The following is a 20,978-nucleotide window of genomic DNA, read 5'->3' as shown; positions in this document are numbered from 1 at the left end:
CTTCTCTTCTCTTCTCTTGTCCTTTTCTCTCCTCTTCTCTTCTCTTCTGTCCTTTTCTCTTCTCTTCTCTTCTCTTCTCTTCTCTTCTCTTCTCTTCTCTTCTCTTCTCTTCTCTTCTCTTCTCTTCTCTTCTCCTCTATCCTTTTCTCTTCTCTTCTCTTCATTCTCAGCATTTAAGTTTCACTGTTTACATGATGTCATCTTACTGTCTGTCGGTTTAAATGTCCTTTCACACCAGAGACGTATTTTTTACCTTTTTTTTATGTCAATATCAGGGCTGTACAGTGCTGAGCATTTCACTCGCCTGTGCGCCTAAAAATAGACTGTGCGAGTAAAAAAAAACAAAAAAAACCTTTCATTCACATTTTGCTCCTAAAATAGATCCATACAAAGTGGATCAAAGCAGAGTAAAGTTTTTACGCATGTGTATTACAGTTTTTCTCGATTGCTAAGACACATTTCTCGAAAGCTTCTCTCATTTTCTCTAAACTGTGAACACAAACCCCAATTTTCAAGCTACATTCACAAAACCTCAGACTCTTCTTGCAAAACCAAACTTTCACCTCAAAACAGTTCAATCTGTGCCCAAAACTGAACTTTGTTGTCAAATCGTGCCCCGAGTCAATCAAAATTAAAACCACTACTGAGCAGTCACTAAACACTACGTAGAAAAATAGAAAACACAATGCCCAGCACATGAAGCTGTAGAAATAAATGTTTATCGTTCACTGTAGCTAAATGCATGTTGCAAAACAAAAAACCTGTGCATTTACACTGCAGCACTTCTCTCCTTCCCTTTCTTTCACCCTCCTCCTTCCCTCCCCACATCCATTTCATCCCCCTTTCCTCCCTTCTTCCTTTTTCTTCCCAGTTCATCCCCTCCCTCCCTCTCATCTTCTCCTCTTGCAAAACAAAAAACCTGTGCATTTAGCACTTGTACATAGTAAAAAAAAAGTACAAAAACCAGAAATCTTGCGCATTTACACGTAGCACTTGTACAGTACAAAAACAAACAGAAATCCTGTGCATTTAGTACTTGTATACAGTAAGCCTACGTAAAAATAAAGTACAAAAATATAGAAATGAGAAGTGTGTTACTCAGCCACAGCATCATTTCTCTGTACTGGGTCAGGCCACAGGACTTCATCCTGAACCAGCTTACAGTATATGTGCCCTCACATCATTGGACACAAGTGTTATCAATTCTGAGTTGTTGTGTTCAACCGGTGAAACTTGTGCTTTAGTTGTGTTTGACTTTTGCCACCTGTGCTCAGCGTTATGCAACACAGGTGCATCACAATGAAAATGTGTCGGCAAGTTGTGTCTAAACAGGTGAAAAGTGCTGATGGTTTTGCCAAAAGAGACTGATTCAATCAGTGGGTTCAGACAACTGGGTTTAGTGTTTTAGCAACTGAGAAAAACTGTAAATAACTTTATAACTTTAACTTTATAACTTTAAGGTGTTGAATACATGAGGGAGAATGAACGAGTAGTTGTGTTCAACGACGTCTCATCCGTCGCCAGTGTGAACGGTTTCAATGTCGTGTCGTTTATTCGTCACGTCCTCGGTGTGAAAGAGCCGTGAGAAAAGGGTTATTCCACCTGTTTATTCTGATTGAGCTGTGTATATGCTGCAGGGCAACGATGAGGAGGCGGTGCTGGACCAGGGGAAGACCAGCTCCACCCTCCACACCAACTTTGAGAAGGAAGAGCTGGAGAGTGAGTCACACACACACACACACACACACACACACACACACACACACACACACACACACACACACACACACACACACTCTGATCTGAATAAGTGATTAATGTTAAAACTCTATATCTCTTCTCTTCTCTTCTCTTCTCTTCTCTTCTCTCCTCCTCTACCATCTTCTCTCCCATTCTCTTCTCTATCCTCTTCTCTCCTCTTACCTTCTCTTCTCTTTTCTTCTCTCCTCCTCTACCATCTTCTCTCCTATTTGCTTCTCTCCTCTTCTCTTCTGTCCTCTTTTCTTCTCTTCTCTTTTCTCCTCTATCATCTTCTCTCCTCTTCTTTTCTCTTCACTCCTCTCTTCTTCTCTCCTCTTCTCTTTTCTTTTCTTCTCTTCTCTTTTCTCCTCCTCTTTTCTCCTCTCCTCTTTGCTTCTCTCCTTTTCTCTTTTCTTCTCCTCTTTTCCTTTCTCCTCTCCTCTTTTCTTCCCTTCTCTTTTCTCCTCCTCTTTTCTTCTCTCCTCTTTGCTTCTCTCCTCTTCTCTTTTCTTCTCCTCTTTTCTTTTCTCCTCCCCTCTCCTCTTTTCTTCCCTTCTCTTTTCTCCTCCTCTTTTCTTCTCTCCTCTTCTTCTCTATCCTATTCTCTCCTCTTTGCTTCTCTCATCTTCTCTTCTCTTCTCTCCTCTTCTCTTCTCTCTCGTTCTCTCTATCTTTCTCCTCTCCTCTCTCTTTCCTCCCCTTCTTCTTTCTCTCTCTCTCTCTCTCATTTTTTTTCAATTTAAATAACTTTATTTAAACATGACAAGGCAGTGCTTATATTCTCCCTCAGGTCACCGGGCGGTCTACGTGGGCGTCCACGTCCCTCTGGGTCGTCAGGGCCGGAGACGCCACCGTCACCGTGGACACCGTCACCACCGCAACAAGCAACGGCGGGACCGGTCGGACCGCGACGACGGACGAGAGTCTCCTAGCAACGGTCAGAATCCGAGTCCGAGTCCGTTTGACAATTGACTTATGGCACACCTAAGCCACGCCCCCAAACGCGATGAGCCAATCACAGTGCACATAGCTAGCCCATACACTGGGACATTCTCTGCTTCCACGTCCATTGAAATGCATTGCAGTTAGTCAGTTTTCATTTGTTTTTATATGTTTTTTCTTGACATTTTAAGTTTAAAATGGTCAAACCGTGTGCATGGGGTACATGCAACTCTGACACTAGGTGTCCTGAGAGGCTGGGGGCCACGGGGGGGATTTTTTTACCTTTTCCCAAGCCACATCTCAACCCAGAGAAGTGTCTGCTCTGGATAAAGTTATTCAGTAGACCACAACACCAACTAAACCTGGATAAACTTAACAAGGATGTCTACATCTGTTCTAAGTTAAGTCAACAACGTATTTGAGGCAACATATTGTCAGAGATGTTTAGATGTTAGCCAGTATCACAACTAAGCATAAAGCCCGCTAGCTTAATGCTAACGTATAATGTAAAACTCCATAGACAGGCTAGCAGAAATTAGCCCGTCGCTATCGGCGTTTCGCTGCAACCGACAGCCATATAGCAGTAAAGCTAAGTTATTTAATCTTTCTGTCTCCAAAAATCATCAATTGCCTCCTGTGAAATGTCTCTACGGTGACAGCTGTTGCCATAGCAACTGTCACCGAATGTTGACTGTTTGTCCGAGTGAGTGGAGGGGGCGGGGCTTAGCCAGAGGTCAATTCAACACAGAGCAGAGAGAGACGGGTCAGATCAGATGATGACGTGTGTGTCTGTCTCTGTGTGTGTGTGTGTGTCTGTGTGTGTGTGTGTGTGTGCGTGTAGACACGCCGTCTCAGCGGGTCCAGTTCATCCTGGGGACGGAGGACGACGACGAGGAGCACATCCCCCACGACCTGTTCACCGAGCTGGACGAGCTGGCGTTTAGAGACGGGGAGGTGCAGGAGTGGAAGGAGACGGCCAGGTGAGGAGGAAAATATAATAATTATCATGTTTAACTACCAAAAAGAGTGAGTTTTTAATGTCAATGACTAAAATGTACACAAATGAAATAGAAATTACCTGAAATTCATGGAGGTAACTACGACGGAGTATCAGGGCCACATTGACAAATACAAAAATTACAAACTTTGAGAATAAAGTCGTAAATGTATGACATTATTCTCGTAATGTTATGACTTCTTTCCCGTAAGAAATATACGACTTTATTCTTGTAAATTTATGACTTTATTCTCATAAATTTACGACTTTATTCTCTTAATGTTGTGACTTTTTTCTCATAGGACAGGGGTACTCAAATACATTTTTCGAAGGGCCAGAATTTTTCTTAACAGACACCTTGGGGGCCGCACATTCAAATAGGCCTAGATTGAAATTAAATTCACCTTTTTCGTCTAATAATTTAAATATTTTTTATTTTACTTGTAAGCACATAATATTTATTTATACACTTCATGGTGTTTTGTATGATATAAAATGAAAAATCTTGACATTGTCATATCATCATTTACATATCATGCTGGAGCTTTACACTGCTGACTTGTATCCTCAGACATGCCCTGTGATTTTCAGCTTAAATATGACCTGACCATCATCACAGGACATGTCTGACTCTGTTCTGAGGATACAAGTCATTGGTCCTGAAATGTGTGTTTCTCTTCTATAATACACATTCTCATCTCGGAGGCGACGTCTTTCCACACATGGGCTTCCTTCACCTTTCAAACGAGGCAGAGCTCAGTGGGAAACAGTAGGAGAGACACAGGCCGAGGGCACCGGGACACAACACCGGGGGAGAAGCAGGTCGTGCAGCTGTGCACCGCTGACGTGCACGAAAAAACAATTGTGTCTCATCAAATGCGCGCGGCTACGGCTTTTGAGTTGTGAGCGTGCATGACGCGAGGCTACATTGAATGGGTTTGAGCGCGCGCAAAAGACGCTTCATCTGAACGGCCCCCCATGCATGATGCACACACAGTTGAACCAAGACGGCGGTGAAAATCACCCACGGTCTCTGCAGACAGGCAGGGAAAACCCTGCAGTCCAGCCCGCTCCCCAAACACTCGCGCATGGTGATTTGGGTTCGTCGGCGTATCTGTATCCCAGTGCAGCGCCTCACAGGCACACACAAACGCTCCGCACGTGTTTCCATGTCCCAGCGCTTTGACTTACAGGCGCACGGAGCCCGAGAAATACAGTATACAGTAATATGTAAACTAGTAGAACTCAGTCGCGGGCCTGATTGGAAGGTCCGGCGGGCCGGATGCGGCCCGCGGGCCGCCTATTGAGTACCGCTGTCATAGGAAATGTACGACTTTATTCTCGTAAATTTACGACTATATTCTCGTAAACTTACGACTTTATTCTCGTAATGTTATGACTTTTTTCTCGTAGGAAATGTACAACTTTTTTCTCGTAGGAAATGTACGACTTTACTCTCGTAAATTTACGACTTTATTCTCGTAATGTTATGACTTTTTACCCGTATGAAATTTACGACTTTTTTCCCGTATGAAATTTACGACTTTATTCTCGTAATGTTATGACTTTTTTCTCGTAGGAAATGTACGACTTTAATCTCGTAGATTTACGACTTTATTCTCGAAGTCTGTGTTTTTTTTGGTTTTTTTTCAATATGGCCCTAATTCTCCGTCGTAGGTAACAAGGAAACAAAACCACTTTTCCTCAAGTTTCAAGTTTCAAGATGTCTTTATTGTCCCCGAGGGGCAAGTTGTGGTGCAGCCAGCAGCAAAAAAACTATAGAAATACACGACTATGACATGAGACAATTGTTAGAAATGAGCAATCAAAAAAGGACAATAGAGAATAACAAGAGTAGTAAAACAATAGTAAAAACAAAAAGAGGTAAAGTGACCACAGTGCATACAATCCACCTTAAAATGTCTCTATAGTGTACGGCTCAATTATCAAACCTTTATTTTATCTCAAAAGTCTATCGTGGAGGAGTCAAATTCACAGCAACACAACAAGACTTAAAACAATTTTAGCTAAAAACAAGATATGATTAAAAGAAAATATTAGGCAAAAAATAGAATAAATCAGACAAGTTACAAATACTAAAACATAACACTACTTCAAGCACCAACAAAAACATTAATGCTTAAGCGCTTTAAACTGTTTCCATTAAAATAAATTATATTAGTGTAAAAAAAAATAAAGTGCTCAATTAGCTTTTTCTTTTCTTTCTTCAAGTAAAAACAAAACAAAAGAACAAAACTCATAATAATTTCAGAGTTATATGTAACAAAGTACTATCATCAAGTAGAATCATCTTTTTTTCCCAATACATTTTAAACTTTAGTGTCAAGTTTCAAAAATAGATTCTGTTTTAATCGGCCATCCATAGAGCCAACTTTATTAACACCTCAACATGACGAAAACAGCAGCCTCAGCCGTTTTCATTTCACAACCGTCAGACTTGACTTTAAGAAGCTGATTAAATATTTACTCGTCTTTGTCCTGACGTGATAAAACTCACTGATCCGTCGCTGTTTGAACTGATGAGCTCGTACAGTATTTATTCAGGATTAAAGTCTGCTGAGTCACTGTCGGTTTGTCTGCTGCTCGTACATACGTAATCCTCTGGGTTTGTTCTTTAAGTCTTTAATCACCTGAAATACAGCAAGAGAAAGAGAAACACGTGTTAAAAAACCAAACCAACCAATTTCACATCATATTTACACTGTAGAGCAAATATGAGCTGAGACAGACGGTAAATACAGTAGGTAAGGGTAGGTTCAAGCTCCTTCAAAATAAAGGTAGATGTTTGTGTTAAAGCTCCATACAGTATAAAGGTAGATGTTTGTGTTAAAGCTCCATACAGTATAAAGGTAGATGTTTGTATTAAAGCTCCATACAGTATAAAGGTAGATGTTTGTGTTAAAGCTCCATACAGTATAAAGGTAGATGTTTGTGTTAAAGCTCCTTCAAAATAAAGGTAGATGTTTGTGTTAAAGCTCCTTCAAAATAAAGGTAGATGTTTGTGTTAAAGCTCCATACAGTATAAAGGTAGATGTTTGTGTTAAAGCTCCATACAGTATAAAGGTAGATGTTTGTATTAAAGCTCCATACAGTATAAAGGTAGATGTTTGTGTTAAAGCTCCATACAGTATAAAGGTAGATGTTTGTGTTAAAGCTCCTTCAGTATAAAGGTAGATGTTTGTGTTAAAGCTCCATACAGTATAAAGGTAGATGTTTGTGTTAAAGCTCCTTCAGTATAAAGGTAGATGTTTGTGTTAAAGCTCCATACAGTATAAAGGTAGATGTTTGTGTTAAAGCTCCATACAGTATAAAGGTAGATGTTTGTGTTAAAGCTCCATACAGTATAAAGGTAGATGTTTGTATTAAAGCTCCATACAGTATAAAGGTAGATGTTTGTGTTAAAGCTCCTTCAGTATAAAGGTAGATGTTTGTATTAAAGCTCCTTCAGTATAAAGGTAGATGTTTGTGTTAAAGCTCCATACAGTATAAAGGTAGATGTCCATGTGTAGTGTGATTATAAAGCAGCTCTAGGTTCTATATTAATACTGTGAAAGTATCAAAGCCTCAGTCCACAGAGAAATGCACACAGCCTGTATTCAGAAACTGAGCCTGAAAACCAGCCGTCAGGACTTCCTGTCACTTTGTGATGTCACAACTAAGCCCCGCCCCCTCACCACCTGGACGACACCATCCAACAACTTTGGTTTGGATGGTGGTTGGTGGACAGGATTTGGTTTCTCTGAGTGTTTTATTCTGAAATCTGCTCTGTTTTTTTATTGGATCATTTTAGAAAATGAAATGAAATGAAAAATGTTATAGAAATTTTAGAGAAAAAAAAGGATAAAATTTGGAGTAAAAGAGTGAAAACTTTTTTTGAGGAATTTTACCATTTTTGTCTAGAAATTTTTAAGCTTTTTATTTTTTTTAAATCTTATTTACTTTTAAAAAATTGTAATTTTTTTGTGGAATTTTTAACCTTCTTCTTTTTCAATCTTTTTCGGAGAAATTTTTAAAACCTTTTTTTTTTGGGAGAAATTTTACCAATTTCCTTTTTTTTTAATTTTTTTTTTTTTAGAAATTTCTCTTAAAGTTTTTTTTTTTTTACCACTTTTTTTTCTCTTCTTTTTTATTTTTTTTTTAATTTTAATTTTTTTTTAAATTTTTCGTTTTTTTCCCCAAAAAAATTCACACCATTGGTCCTAATTTTAATGTACACTGACTGAGAAGGTAACGCTATCAGAACAAATATTAGTGTATTTCTGCGGTTGGGGATCCGTTGGGTTTAATTTAAGTCAATTAAGGGTTATTTGATGTAAAAAAGTTTCCGAACCACTGGTTGAGCCAATCAGAAGAGAGGTTCAGAGCCTCCTCCTCTGCTCTGATTGGCTGACACAGACCTGTTGTTACTAGAGCTCCAGAGAGAAGCTGAAAGATAAAACTACACTGAGATGGTTTCTATGGATCAGCCCTTCAAAATAAAAGACTCTGCATGTGTGTGCAGGTGGCTGAAGTTTGAGGAGGACGTGGAGGACGGAGGGGAGCGGTGGAGTAAACCCTACGTGGCCACGCTGTCGCTCCACTCCCTGTTCGAGCTCCGGTCCTGTATCCTGAACGGCACCGTGCTGCTCGACATGAGGGCCAACACCATCGAGGAGATCGCAGGTCTGAACCCCGCCGCTTGCCGCTCGCTGCTCGCTGCTCGCTGCTCGCTTGCTGCGTCAGCCAGCCATCATAATGTACATTATCATTGTTATGCTGATGATATGCAATTATATATCTCTGTTTCATCACGAGTCCCTAGTGCGTTAAACAGTATTTTTTCCTGTCTCACAGATATTAACATCTGGATGAAGAAACATTTTTTAAAACTAAATGAACAGAAAACAGAGATTTTACTTGTTGGCAGAAGCTTCAGTCCAAGTTTGGCAGCCTGTGCCAGCAAATCAAGTCACACGTCACAAGCTTATAGGAGTTGTTTTAGACTCTGACCTCAATTTTATTCGCCATTTTAACAGAGTTGCAAGAACATCATTTTTTCACCTAAGAAACATTGCTAAAATTAGACCTTTTTTAACTCAGAATGATGCTGAAACACTAGGGCTGGGTAAAAATATCGATTCAGCAATGCATTGCAATTCTTTTCTCTGCAATTCAATATCGATTCAGCAATCTTCTGAATCAATTCAAGCCCCTGGCCAGTGGGGGCGCTGTGAGCAACACCCTCGTGTGCAGTCGGCTATAATTAATAATATTGTTTTGTATTGCTTTATTACTCAAAATGTTATGAGTTATTTTCCAAGAGGAAAGTAACACATAATTTAAATTTACATGCATTGTAGTTCAGTGTTAAAGCAGTGTCATATTTTGTTATGCTATGAGTTATACCACGGCTGTTCAGAAGGCATGAAACTAAACAAATAATTATAAAAAACAAAAATCTGGTACTCTTATTTGTGTATTTCTACTTGATACTGAATCGATATTGAAGCATTTCAATCAATATCGAATCGAATCGTGAGATTCTCAACAATACCCAGCCCTATGAAACACTGGTACATGCTTTTATCACTTGCCTCTTAGACTATTGTAATTCCATTTTTACTGGTCTGCCTAAAAAGTCACTGGGAAAACTACAAGTGATTCAGAACGCTGCAGCTGGGATTTTAACTAATACAAGAAAAAGAGATCAGATTAGTCCTCAGCTTGCATCATTACATTGGTTGCCTGATTGATTTTAAAGTTCTGCTACTCATTTACAAAGCTTTAAATAACCTAGCGCCAGTTTATATTAACGACTGCCTTTCTTCTTATGCCCCGTCAAGAACTCTTAGATCCTCCACTGCCTGTCTTTAGTCTTTTAGTTGTACCTAAGGTGTCCCACAGGAGAACTGGTGAAGCTGCTTTTTTATTTTTATGGCCCTAAACTCTGGAATTCCCCCCCTTTAGATCTAAGAATGGCCGGCTCCTTATCCATTTTTAAAAAGAAATTGAAAACCCATCTTTTTAATTTGGCTTTTTACTCATTGAGTGCCAAAAACGTAATTTCTCGTTTTTCGTTCCCATGTGTTGAGTGCCAAAAACATAATTTTACGTTTTTTGCTTTTAAATGATGAAAATAGACACTTTAACACACCTTTATGTGTAAATTTGGGGACTCTACGACGAGCAGAACTGAAATAGATGACGATCAAAAACTCATGACAGCTCATGATCTGGAAGTTTTTATCATACTAACTCGGCTTTTGCAAACGGAGTTATGCCATGTTTAGCTTGAGTTTTCTCAGGAACGGAGGCACGTAGAAACAAACGGTTTGTGGCCATTTGAAGCATAAAGTTTCACCTTTCAAATGAGCCACAGCATGTGTTGGTGGCAATAATATAGAATACACTGTGGCTCTACAAAAATCGTCAAAAATGGTCTAAATTGCCGGTACACTTGACTAAAACTTTGGAAAGGAGCGTGGCACTCAATGAGTTAAATATGGGACTTTTTTATAACCAAACAGAAACTCCTCGTTGTCCCTTTAACTGTTTTTAAACGCTGTTCTTGTTCTTGTTCTTGTTTCTGAGATTGTGTTGTTAAAGCACTTTTGGGCTGCACTTGTGCATGAAATGTGCTCTACAAATACAGTTTATTACCATGTGCAGGTGGAGCTTATGAATGATAATGTCATCTCGTGTTGTAGACATGGTGATCGACAGCATGGTGGCGTCGGGGCAGCTGGAGGAGAGCGTGAGGGAGAAGGTGAGGGAGGCCATGATGAAACGCCACCACCACCAGAACGAGAAGAAGCTGAGCAACCGCATCCCGCTGGTCCGCTCCTTCGCCGACATAGGCAAGAAACACTCGGACCCGCACCTGCTGGAGCGCAACGGTGAGGACGTCCTGTCACTCTGAGGCTCTGCTGGGCGCCGTGGCGACGGGGGGGGAAGGGGGCGGAGCCTGTGAGCCCCAGGGACTCATGGGTAGTTAGACATAGACGCAGTTTCAGTTGATCAGAGAAACGCAGCGTAGAAAGTAGGGATGTCACGATTATAGATTTTTTTGGTACGATTATAGGACGAATCTCCTTGTTGTTTACAACTACTTCCTGGTAGAAAACCAGCATGAGAACAATAGTGACGGACGAGAGTTTCACTATATTTATCTAATTTTTCATGTCACTATATCACCGTTTAGACTAATCTGATGTTTGTAAAGTTTATAAAACCAATGATTGGACAAACATTACTATTTATGTGTGCACATTTTTGTAATTAGTCATAGTTAGCATAGATTAGCCAGGCTAACGGTTAGCTACCTGTTTAACTTTAATAACTCAGTGACTCAATAAACGCTCCATGAAAAAATATTTTCTCCAGCGGATATCTGAGTTCCAACATGACTGAGCTAACTGGAGTAGTTTCATGTCGTGTCCCACAACGGGAGGGTTTTAACAGCTGACGTCCTGGTGTTAGCTTAGCTACCGTTAGCTTAGCTACCGTTAGCTGTCCCTGTCAGCTGCAGCCACTGATGCTTTCTAGACACTGTGATTCCCCCAAACTGAATAAATACAACACATAGCAACACAAAACACACACACAGAAATAGTAATGTTTCTTCAATCATTTCTGATTTGTCTAAACGGTGATAGGGCGTGAAAAATATGATATATAGCTAAACTCTTGTTCGTTACTATTGATCTCATTCACATTACAGCTGGTTTTCTACCCGGAAGTAGAATGTAAACAACAAGGAGATTCGGTCTATAGTCAGAGAAATGCTCACGATTATTACGCATTATAAAACAGAAAGGTGAAATCCGGCGATCTGATTGGTTGTTAACCGTGGTATAATGAGCATATACTGTACCACAGCATGTCGTGATATATTGCTTAATTAAATAATTTGACAACACTGTGAATTTGTAAAAATCAAATACAGTCAAAATATAATGATGTCTAAAAACCAGTTTATAATAATTTACTATGTGTTTCCACCAAATATATGTATTATTTCAATTTTTTTTCTTTTTCTGATCGCATATCTTTTTCTCTTCTACATTCATATGACACCACTACAGAGTCAATATTTAGAAAGCCCAGGTTGTCCTAAAAAAAAAGGGATGTTAGTTACTTGATTGAGAATGAGATTTACAAGGATTAATACACAAGGAGACCTGGAGAGAGAAATACAGAAGAACATGTTATAGACTCTGAGTTAAATCAGAAGGATGTAGTTTTTACAGTGTAAACGTGTGTTTAGTTTTTACAGTGTAAACGTGTGTTTAGTTTTTACAGTGTAAACGTGTGTTTTCTGTTTATTAATGTCTTTATTCCAGGTTGTTTACTGTCTGACGACGGAGACGATGATGAAGAAACGTTTAAAGTATTTATTTATTATTGTTGTTAATAAGTTGTTGTTGTTAATGTTAAATCCAGGTGTCTGTCTGTTTTGAGTCGTCTGTTGCCGGGTAGATTTCAGAGCCTCGAGGTAACAGAGTGACAAGACGACCCCGGCCTCTGATTGGTGCATCGTGCATCGTGCTGCTGCTGCTGCATGTGGTGCAGTGAGTCATGTGACCTGAGCGTTGACGTGTTTAATAATAATAATATTCCCGTGGTGTGGTTGTCGTGTGTTTCCTGCTGCGTCGGCACCGATCCGACCTCTGACCTCTGACCCCGGAGTTCAGCTAATCAGCAGCTAACGTCGTGTCGGCGTCAGCGCTTTAATATCCGCACTCACAAATCCTGTTTTAATTCTGCTGATGCCTGTGTGTGTGTGTGTGTGTGTGTGTTTGTGTGTGTGTGTGTGTGTGTGTGTGTGTGTGTGTGTGTGTGTGTGTGTGTCCTGGTTAACAAGTTGCTCACAGCTGTGCAACGTGTGGTCGCTGCTTTATTAAAATAGTGTTCAACAAAAATGTTCATAATGAGAAACAGGACAAACTTACATAGAGCTGCAACTAACGATTAGTTTCATTATAGATTAATCTGTTGATTATTTAAACAACTAATCGATTAGTTGTTAGGTCAATAAAATGTTAAACAAATTTGAAAACATCAATCAGTGTTTCTCAAACCACCAGACGACATCGTCCTCAAATGTCTTGTTTTGTCCACAAACCAAAGAGAGACTCAGTTTATTGTCATAAAGGAACAAAGAAACCAGAAATATTCACATTGAAGAAGCTGAAATCAGAGAATCTGGACTTTTTTCTTAAAATAAACTACTTAAACTGATTATTAGATTATCGGAATAGTTGATGATTACTTTAATAATCGATTATTGTGCGATTAATTGTTGCAGCTCAACACTTAGACATCAGCAGAGCTCCAGACCAACTTTTTTTATTAGGAGCACAGTGAAACCCCTAACACATTGATTAACTGTCGGTGCAAGCTATTTTCTTGGTTTCCCTCATCAAACTCATCAAATACACAATCCAACAACTCCACAACGCTCTGGTGGACAAGTTGTGAGCTGCACATTCACCACGCTATGAGATAATAACACAACGTTACCACACAGAGTTGTTTTAGAGGGAAATTCATGCAAAACCACTGATGCGCGTTGCCTTCAGGGACAGTTTTTCATCAAACAGTCTCTGTATTTCTTTGATGAGTTTGATGAGGGAAACCAAGAAATCCCATAATGAGCCTCCGTAGCGTAGCTCTGAGCAGCTCACGGCTCTGCTCCGCCGTTCTAAAAACAGCTTGCACCGACAATTAAAGGTAACAAACCTACTGCTATGACTATAGGGATTATGGCAATGGGCCAGTTTGACTAAATGTTGAACTATCCCTTTAAATAAAACATCTTTGGTTGACCTTCTTGTAGATGTCGGCTCAGTCTGGAAGTTTAACCCTTTACCTGCTGCTGCTGCATGAAGCTGGTGTGAACCGGTTTGATCCGGTCGGTCGTCGTCTCCGTTTCTTCACCGTCTCTCTCTCGTCTCTCTCAGGGGAGGGCTTCTCCTCCTCCTACCGCCGCTCCTCCGACCCGTTGGGGCACCTCCTCCCCCCCTCCCCTCCCCCCTCCCTCTATCCCCACGGCGACTTCCTGTCCGAGCCGAGCCCCGCCCACTCCCCGCTCCTCCTCCTCCCACCGGATCAAACCGGCCACCGGCACCGGCACCGGCCCCGTCTGAGCTCCGCTCCCGACCGGCTGTGTGGACGGATCCCCGAGGTGGTGGTCGACCCCCCCGGAGAGGAGGAGGAGGAGGAGGAAGAGGAGGAGGAAGAAGAGGTGAAAGAGGAGAAGAAGGAGGAGAAGAAGGAGGAAGATCAGGAGCTGCAGGTTCCTCTCGCTCAAACAGGCAAATCCGTGCACGGCGTGAAACCGCTCGAACACTGACACCGCACGATTAGATGGTTTGGTTTGGTTTCTGTTGTGAGTTTTTGTTGATGAAGGTCGTAGCTCGTCGGTGTGTAACCATAACAACCTGTAGGCTGTTGATGCTGCAGGCAGGGCCGTTGTCTAGGGGAGAAAGGTGATGATAACTCTAGGGGCCCAGCGCCCAGTGGGGCCCATAAAAACCCCCAGTAGTCTAATCTTTGTATGACTGATTTATTCTGCGTAAGACCCTGACTAATACTCATAGTACACTGTAAAAACTCAAAATCTTTCCAAGAATATTTGTCTTATTTCTTGTCCAAATGTCTCATTTCTAGTCAAAACTAATCTCTTTCCACTTAAAATAAGACTCATCACCTAAAAATGAACTTGTTTTTAGATCATTTTCACTTAAATTCACAATAAATAGAAAAATCTGCCAGTGAAAGTAAGTTTTTTGTGTTTGTAATAAGGAAGAAAAACTTTCTCCAATATCAGATTTTTCTACTTATTCCAAGTGAAAATCTGCTTGAAAGAAGTAAAAAAAAGTGTCTAAAAACAAGCTACTTTTAATATGATGAGTCTTATTTTAAGTATAATGAGATTTGTTTTGACTAGAAATGACATTTTGACTAGAAATAAGACAAATATTCTTGCTAAGATACTTGAGTTTTTGCAGTGTAATGCTGCATTAGCATCAAAACAAAGAAGGCTAAATAAAAAACGATAATACATACGTAGTCTAAGAAAAAAAAAAGAGGAAAAGTTAGGGGGAGGTGCCCACTTTAGTATTCTTTAAGGGGACCAGAATTCCTAGCAACGGCCCTGGCTGCAGGCATTAAATAGGATGCTACCCCCCCGGAGAGGAGGAGGAGGAGGAGGAGGAGGAGGAGGAGGTGAAAGAGGAGGAGAAGGAGGAAGATCAGGAGCTGCAGGTTCCTCTCGCTCAAACAGGCAAATCCGTGCACGGCGTGAAACCGCTCGAACACTTAATATAACCGCACGATGGTTTGGTTTGGTTTCTGTTGTGAGTTTGAGTTTTTGATGATGAAGGTCGTAGCTGGTCGGTGTGTAACCATAACAACCTGTAGGCCTTGTTCATTATATTTTGATTGAAAGCATCAAGTTAAAGGTACAGTATGTAAGAAATCTAAAGCAACTGGCCGTAAAATCCTCCTAATATGTCACAGAGACTCAGGAATAATGTTCATATAACATGATGAACTCACCAACAACAATCCTACAGCCAGAGTATTCGCATTAAAAATCTTTTTTTGCAGACTGCAAATCATGTTTATGTTTTGAATTTACATGTTGACATGTTGCACCACCTAGCGCTCTCTCCCAGTCATGGCAGCGTCAGTGGCGTTTCAGCCTCGGTCTGCTTCGGTCTGCTGGGAGGAAAAACCAGATCGCTGTGTTTTGAATTTGACTGCAGTAACCCTTTTTGGCCACATTCTTACATATTGCACCTTTAAAGGGACATTGTGTAACTTCTTCTGTTATCTATTCACGAAAATCGATTATTTCGTTCAAAAAGTATGTTTTTCATTCATCAATAATCCCCCCCATCAACAAACTGAAGTGTTCGGTAAGCTCTGAATTTGCCGTTCATATCATTCATATCTCCATGGAGCGGACTGTGAGGACTGCACCTGAAAGCTGCATTCACCTGCAGTCGGGCAGACGGCCGTCGGTAACAAACCAGATGTCATTTTAGTCACAGAAGTCCAGAGAAAGCCGGTAAAACAATACCACATCACCAGGACAACATATTGCAGGGTTTCCCGCAGCTCTTTGTTGTTAAGGCGGCCGCCTTAACAACAAATTGGTCAAATTGGATGAAAAAAAATGTTTTAGTGTGTTTTACAGCTGATTTAAAACACGGGTCAAAACTGATCCTAACACCATAGATGGCAGCAGAAAGCTGACACAAGACGAAGGTTAATAGAGTTATCTAATACGGTATTTTGACTGATTAAATTATGTTAAAAGCATGTGTTTGCAAATGAACAATCAATAATTGTGATGTACTGAAATATAATAATCTGTGTGATATTTGTGCATCTTAAACTCGAACCTCGACTCTTATTAACCACCTGATATTGTGATACCTATGGAGCCAGATCCCTGACAGTAAAAGTTGGCATTGGAAACAGAATTTGGCCGGTTGTACTTACGTGTGTAATAGTAAAAAGAAACACGAGTCAGTGGCTAATGTTAGCTCGTTGACATGTTAGCTTCGTAGGTTGGTTATGATTTACTTTGCTCACTACTCCAGTCCCTTTAGAAGTCCCTTCCCCCCACCCCAAAACCGGCCAGTAACTTGACACACAAAAAAAAGAGAACTGACACTGAAAAACAGAAAACCAGTGAGACTGAGGAAAAAATGAGTAAGTATGAGTAGTATAAATAAGTAAAATCATATATAGTGGCTGCCAATAATACTGATTATTGATCATTTACACACCTACTACACACTTCGTCATCCTAGCCTGGCATGTTTTTAACCCATCCACTGAACTCTGATGACGCCGTGTGGCAGTGATAATGGTCTATGTCAAACGCTAGCGGTGAACAGCGCCGTATATTGCGATTGCCTGGTATTATGGGATGGGACCTTGTTTGTACTGTACTGTTGATGTAGTTTGATGCTGTTCTGAACATTATTTGTGTCTATGAGCAGCTTTTTGATGGAGGTTGGCTGGTGGCTCCATAGACAGCAGTATGTTTCTATCTGGCTGTCTGAGCTGAAGTCGCTACAACTAGAGACGTTTGTGTTCGGTGACTTGATCTCTGGAGGGTTAGGGGGGGTCTACTGGGTTCTACTGGGTCTGATTAGACCAGTGGTGCCCTTGAGAGGGTTCAAGGGGGGCCTCAATTTTTATTTTACCATTTATTCTAGAATTTGTTTTGAGAAATTTTACCTTTTTTTTAAGAATCTCTTTAAATTTTTTTTTTTTTAGAATTTTTTTAACTTTTTGGGGAGAAATTGTACCAGTTTTTCTTTTTTCTAGAATTTTTGTGGCCCTTTTTTTGGGTGGATTTTTTTAAAAACTTTTTCTCGAAATTTTCTAACTTTTTTTTTTTTTTTAAGAATTTTTATTAAAACCTTTTCTTTTTTCCTTTTTTGTTTTTAGAATTTTTTTTTACTTTTTATTTTTATTTTTTTTACCATTTTTTTTTCTAGAAATTTTCTAACTTTTTTTTTTTTCTTTTTTAAGAAATGTTACCACTTTTTTTTTTTCCAGAAATGTCTCTAAAAATTTTCCAAAGGTTCAGGCCATTGACCCTAATTTGAATGTGAATTGACCAAGACAATAACGTTATTGAGTCCTAGAACAAATATTTGTGTATTTCTGTTCAAAGTTTTGTCTAATTTGAGTCAGTTTTGGGTTCCTTGATGTAAGAAAGTTTCGGAACCACTGCGTTAGACCTACACCGTTATGCCCCGTTCATTACTCAGTGTGTTGACGTGGTGACTGACGAGTCGACGCCTCGTTACCGAGTCTCAGGCTGCAGCAGCAGACGAGTTCAGGTTGTGGCTGAGTGAGAGTGAAGCTTCTGGAGAGTCACAGTGACATTTAACATCAGCTCTGGAAATCCACACTGTAACAGGAACCTGTGTGTGTGTGTGTGCATGTGTGTGTGTGTGTGTGTGTGTCTGTGTGCATGTGTGTGTGTGTGCGCCAGTTTGAGTTATAGACCTGAAGGACACCTGCTCAGGCCTCATGACCCGGGTTTAAGGTTTTAGGGGTTCGTGTCCTCACTCCGTGTGTGTGTGTCTCAGGTTGAGGTGTTGTCATGAGGTTTCAATCAGCTCCGACTCTTTGACCCTCGGCTCATCGATCAGCTGATCCGTCTCAGCTTTTGTCGTTTGGATTTTATAAATAAAGTTGAGTTTTGATCAGACAAGTCTAGTTGTAACAAGTAGTGAAGGAAAAAAAAAAAGCCCCGAAGAATCCCATTAGGGGAAAGTTTGGAAAAAGACCCAAATATATCCCATTTATACGCCTATTCATTATTTTTCTCTTTGAAATTATTCATTAACATGAGCAAATTTGCATAAATTCCACCACAGCACCTTTATATGTGCCGTCAAAACGGTGGAATTTATGCAAATTTATGCAGATTTGCTCATGTTAACAAAGAATTTCATAAAACTTGTAATACATTTTTTGTTTGTCTTAATGTAAGTAATCAACTCAGTAATTTTCATGGAGATATCTAAAGGTTAAAAATTTTACCCTATTCACATGAGAAAAATAATGAATAGGCGTATAAATGGGATATGTTTGGGTCTTTTTCCAAACTTTCCCCTAATGGGATTCTTCTGGGCTTTTTTTTTTCCCTCAGGACATGTTGAGGATACAAAACCAGTTGAGTTTGCTTCTGTTGCAATTTGTTTAACCTTTTTTCATAAAATGACTGGACTAGAAGTGAAGTTGTAAACGACAGTGAACTAACACAAGGAGGAGTGTGTTGTTGTGTGTGCAGGTGTGTGTGTGTGTGTGTGTGTGTGTGTGTGTGTGTGTCCGTCCTGACGTCCTCTCTCTGCGTCCTGCAGGTCTGCTGGCGTCCCCCCAGTCCGCTCCGGGAAACCTGGACACCAACGGGAAGAACGGCGAGAGTCAGAGTCGCATCAACGGCAGCGGCAGCAGAGAGAACAGCACGGTGGGATTCAGCAAGGTGGGCCGAGACTACAGCTCCCATGATGCACTGCTGCTGCTGCTGCTGCTGCTCTAGACATCACACACTTCTCATTTTGGGCTGTTTTGCTTCCTTAACATGTCTTCTTTCAGAAAAGTCAAAAGAAATGGTAGAAAAATCCACATTAAGGTTTTTATTTTACTTCATTTTGTCTCTTTCGTCTTTAAATTTCTCCTAAATTCACCAAAAGTTAGTCTGAGGAACTGCAGCTGCTAGCGTAGCGGCCGATGCTAGTTGTTGGCCGAGCCACTACAGGCAACTGATTAATTTTGAGATTTTGTGCTATTTTGCTTCCTTAACATGTCTTCTTTCAGACTAGAGGAATAAATTATTAAAAAACAATCCACATTAAGGTTTTTTTTTAAAATTTAAAACAAACTGTAAATCATTTTGTAGATTTCTCGTAGATTCACCAAAAGTTAGTCTGACCCATGTCATGTCAGGTATCGTTGTAAAGCTCTCTCTCCTGAACAATGATGTCATTTCCTTTGTATCATAGCAACAAATCATAAAAGTATGATTGATAGATTAACAATCTCTGTAATTTTACAGTCCAAGTCTTTAAAGGCCGTTTCCTCAGAAAGAGTTTTTCAGACTCAGACTCTGAGCTAGAAATCTCCACTTCAGCAGCACTTCCAGACACCAAACCTTCCACTTTGATCCCTTTCTATATTCTGAAGGTTTTTACAGAGGGGATTGTTGATATATCATTCACAGCCTCATTTATACAACATTTTATTACTAAAAACATGGAGACATTAGATGTTTTAGGCCTGCTGACAGTATTTTCTCATTTACACAGTGATAAAAAGAGATATCCACAATCCTCTCTGTAAAAACTAAAGACTCTAATATGTCAACAAATTAAAAAATTTATTTATTTATTTTTTCGAGAAATTTCTACCTTTTTTTCCGAGAAATTTTGTAACTTTTTTTTTTTTTTTTTTTTGTAACTTTTTTTAATAGAATTTTAAAACTTTTTGGGGAGAAATTTTACCAATTTTTAAAAAAAAATTTTTTTTTACAATTTTTTTGAATTTTTTTTTTTTTTTTGAGAAATTTTACCTTTTTTTTCTAGAAATTCTGTAACTTCTTTTTAAAAAACTTTTTATAAAATATTTTTTTTAGAATTTTTTTAAACTGTTTTAAAAAGTAGCTTTATCCATTGTTCAGATGGAAATATGCAAATTAGCGCATATTTCATTAGCTATTGCCTCATTTACATATTTAAACATTAAATTTGACAAAACTTGTTATAGAAAAAAATATTTGTCTTAATGTGAGTGATAAACTTGGGAAGTTTCATGGTGAAATCTGTTAGTTTAATTTTTTACCCTATTCACCTGTAGTGTGAGTGCAGCTGAGGCGCCGCTTTGTCCCACGTTTACCGTCGGTCAGTGAAGGTGTCATGGGTTTGGGCCGGCCGGCCGTCATTGGTCGGTTTGAGCGACCTGTGCGGCGGCCAATCAGAGGCTGTGTTTGTCGTTTCTCAGCAGGACTGCGACTGCGTGTGTTTGCTGCCGGCGGCCGGCAGGAAGCCCGCCGTAAGTCTGACCGCCGTCGACCAATCAGAGGCCTGCGCTGTTGTTGTGGTCGTTGTCATGGTCGTGGTCGTTGTCGTGGTGATGCAGCGTGTTCCTCCGTGTCGTCGTGGTTCTGTTGTGTGATGTGTTGGATGTGTCGGAGAGAGAGAGAGAGGAGGAAGAAGAGAGAGAGAGAGAAAAGAGAGGAAGACAAGGAAGTGGAGAAGGAAGAGGAGAGAGAGAGGAGGAAAGGGAGGAGAAAGAAAAGAGGAGGAGATAAAGAGCAGGAGGAGAGAGAAAGAGGAGTAAGCGAGAGAGGAGAGGAGGAGATGGAGGAGAAAGAAAGGAGGAGGAGAGAGGGAGAGGAAGAGAGAAAGAGGAGGAGGAGGAGGAGAGAGGAGGACGAAGAAGAGAGGAAGAGGAGAAAGAAAAGAGGAGGGGGAAGAAGAGAGGAGGAGAGAGAAGAGGAAGAGCAGAGAGAGGAGGAGGACAGAGAAAAGAGAGGAGGATAAGGAAGTGGAGAAGGAAGAGGAGAGAGAGAGGAGGAAAGGGAGGAGAAAGAAAAGAGGAGGAGATAAGGAGGAGGAGAAAGAAAGAGGAGTAAGCGAGACAGGAGAGGAGGAGGAGGAGGAAGAAGAGAGGAAGAGGAGGACGAAGAAGAGAGGAAGAGGAGAAAGAAAAGAGGAGGAGGAGAGAGCGAGAGGCGGAGGAAGAGGAGACAAAGAGGAAGAGG

The 20,978-nt window shown here is 40.3% G+C and overlaps 1 protein-coding gene across 1 annotated transcript in view; it reads left to right on the top strand.

The window, feature by feature from the left end:
* The window catches only part of LOC146972785 (sodium bicarbonate cotransporter 3-like), a 79,084-nt gene that overhangs the window by 6,398 nt on the left and 51,708 nt on the right, over window positions 1–20,978 (top strand). Inside the window, exons 2-8 of the mRNA XM_085803179.1 lie at window positions 1,638–1,719; window positions 2,531–2,677; window positions 3,524–3,662; window positions 8,202–8,362; window positions 10,387–10,575; window positions 13,642–13,995; window positions 18,580–18,701. Of these exons, the coding sequence (XP_085659305.1) occupies window positions 1,638–1,719; window positions 2,531–2,677; window positions 3,524–3,662; window positions 8,202–8,362; window positions 10,387–10,575; window positions 13,642–13,995; window positions 18,580–18,701 (1,194 nt within the window). The remainder of the gene's footprint in view (window positions 1–1,637; window positions 1,720–2,530; window positions 2,678–3,523; window positions 3,663–8,201; window positions 8,363–10,386; window positions 10,576–13,641; window positions 13,996–18,579; window positions 18,702–20,978) is intronic.

Source organism: Trachurus japonicus, chromosome 16, assembly GCF_045865225.1.
Source record: "Trachurus japonicus isolate A0001 chromosome 16, Traja_1.0".
Taxonomy (NCBI): Eukaryota; Metazoa; Chordata; class Actinopteri; order Carangiformes; family Carangidae; genus Trachurus; species Trachurus japonicus.
Note: the sequence above shows the minus strand (reverse complement) of the source record. Positions and strands in the feature narration are given on the sequence as shown.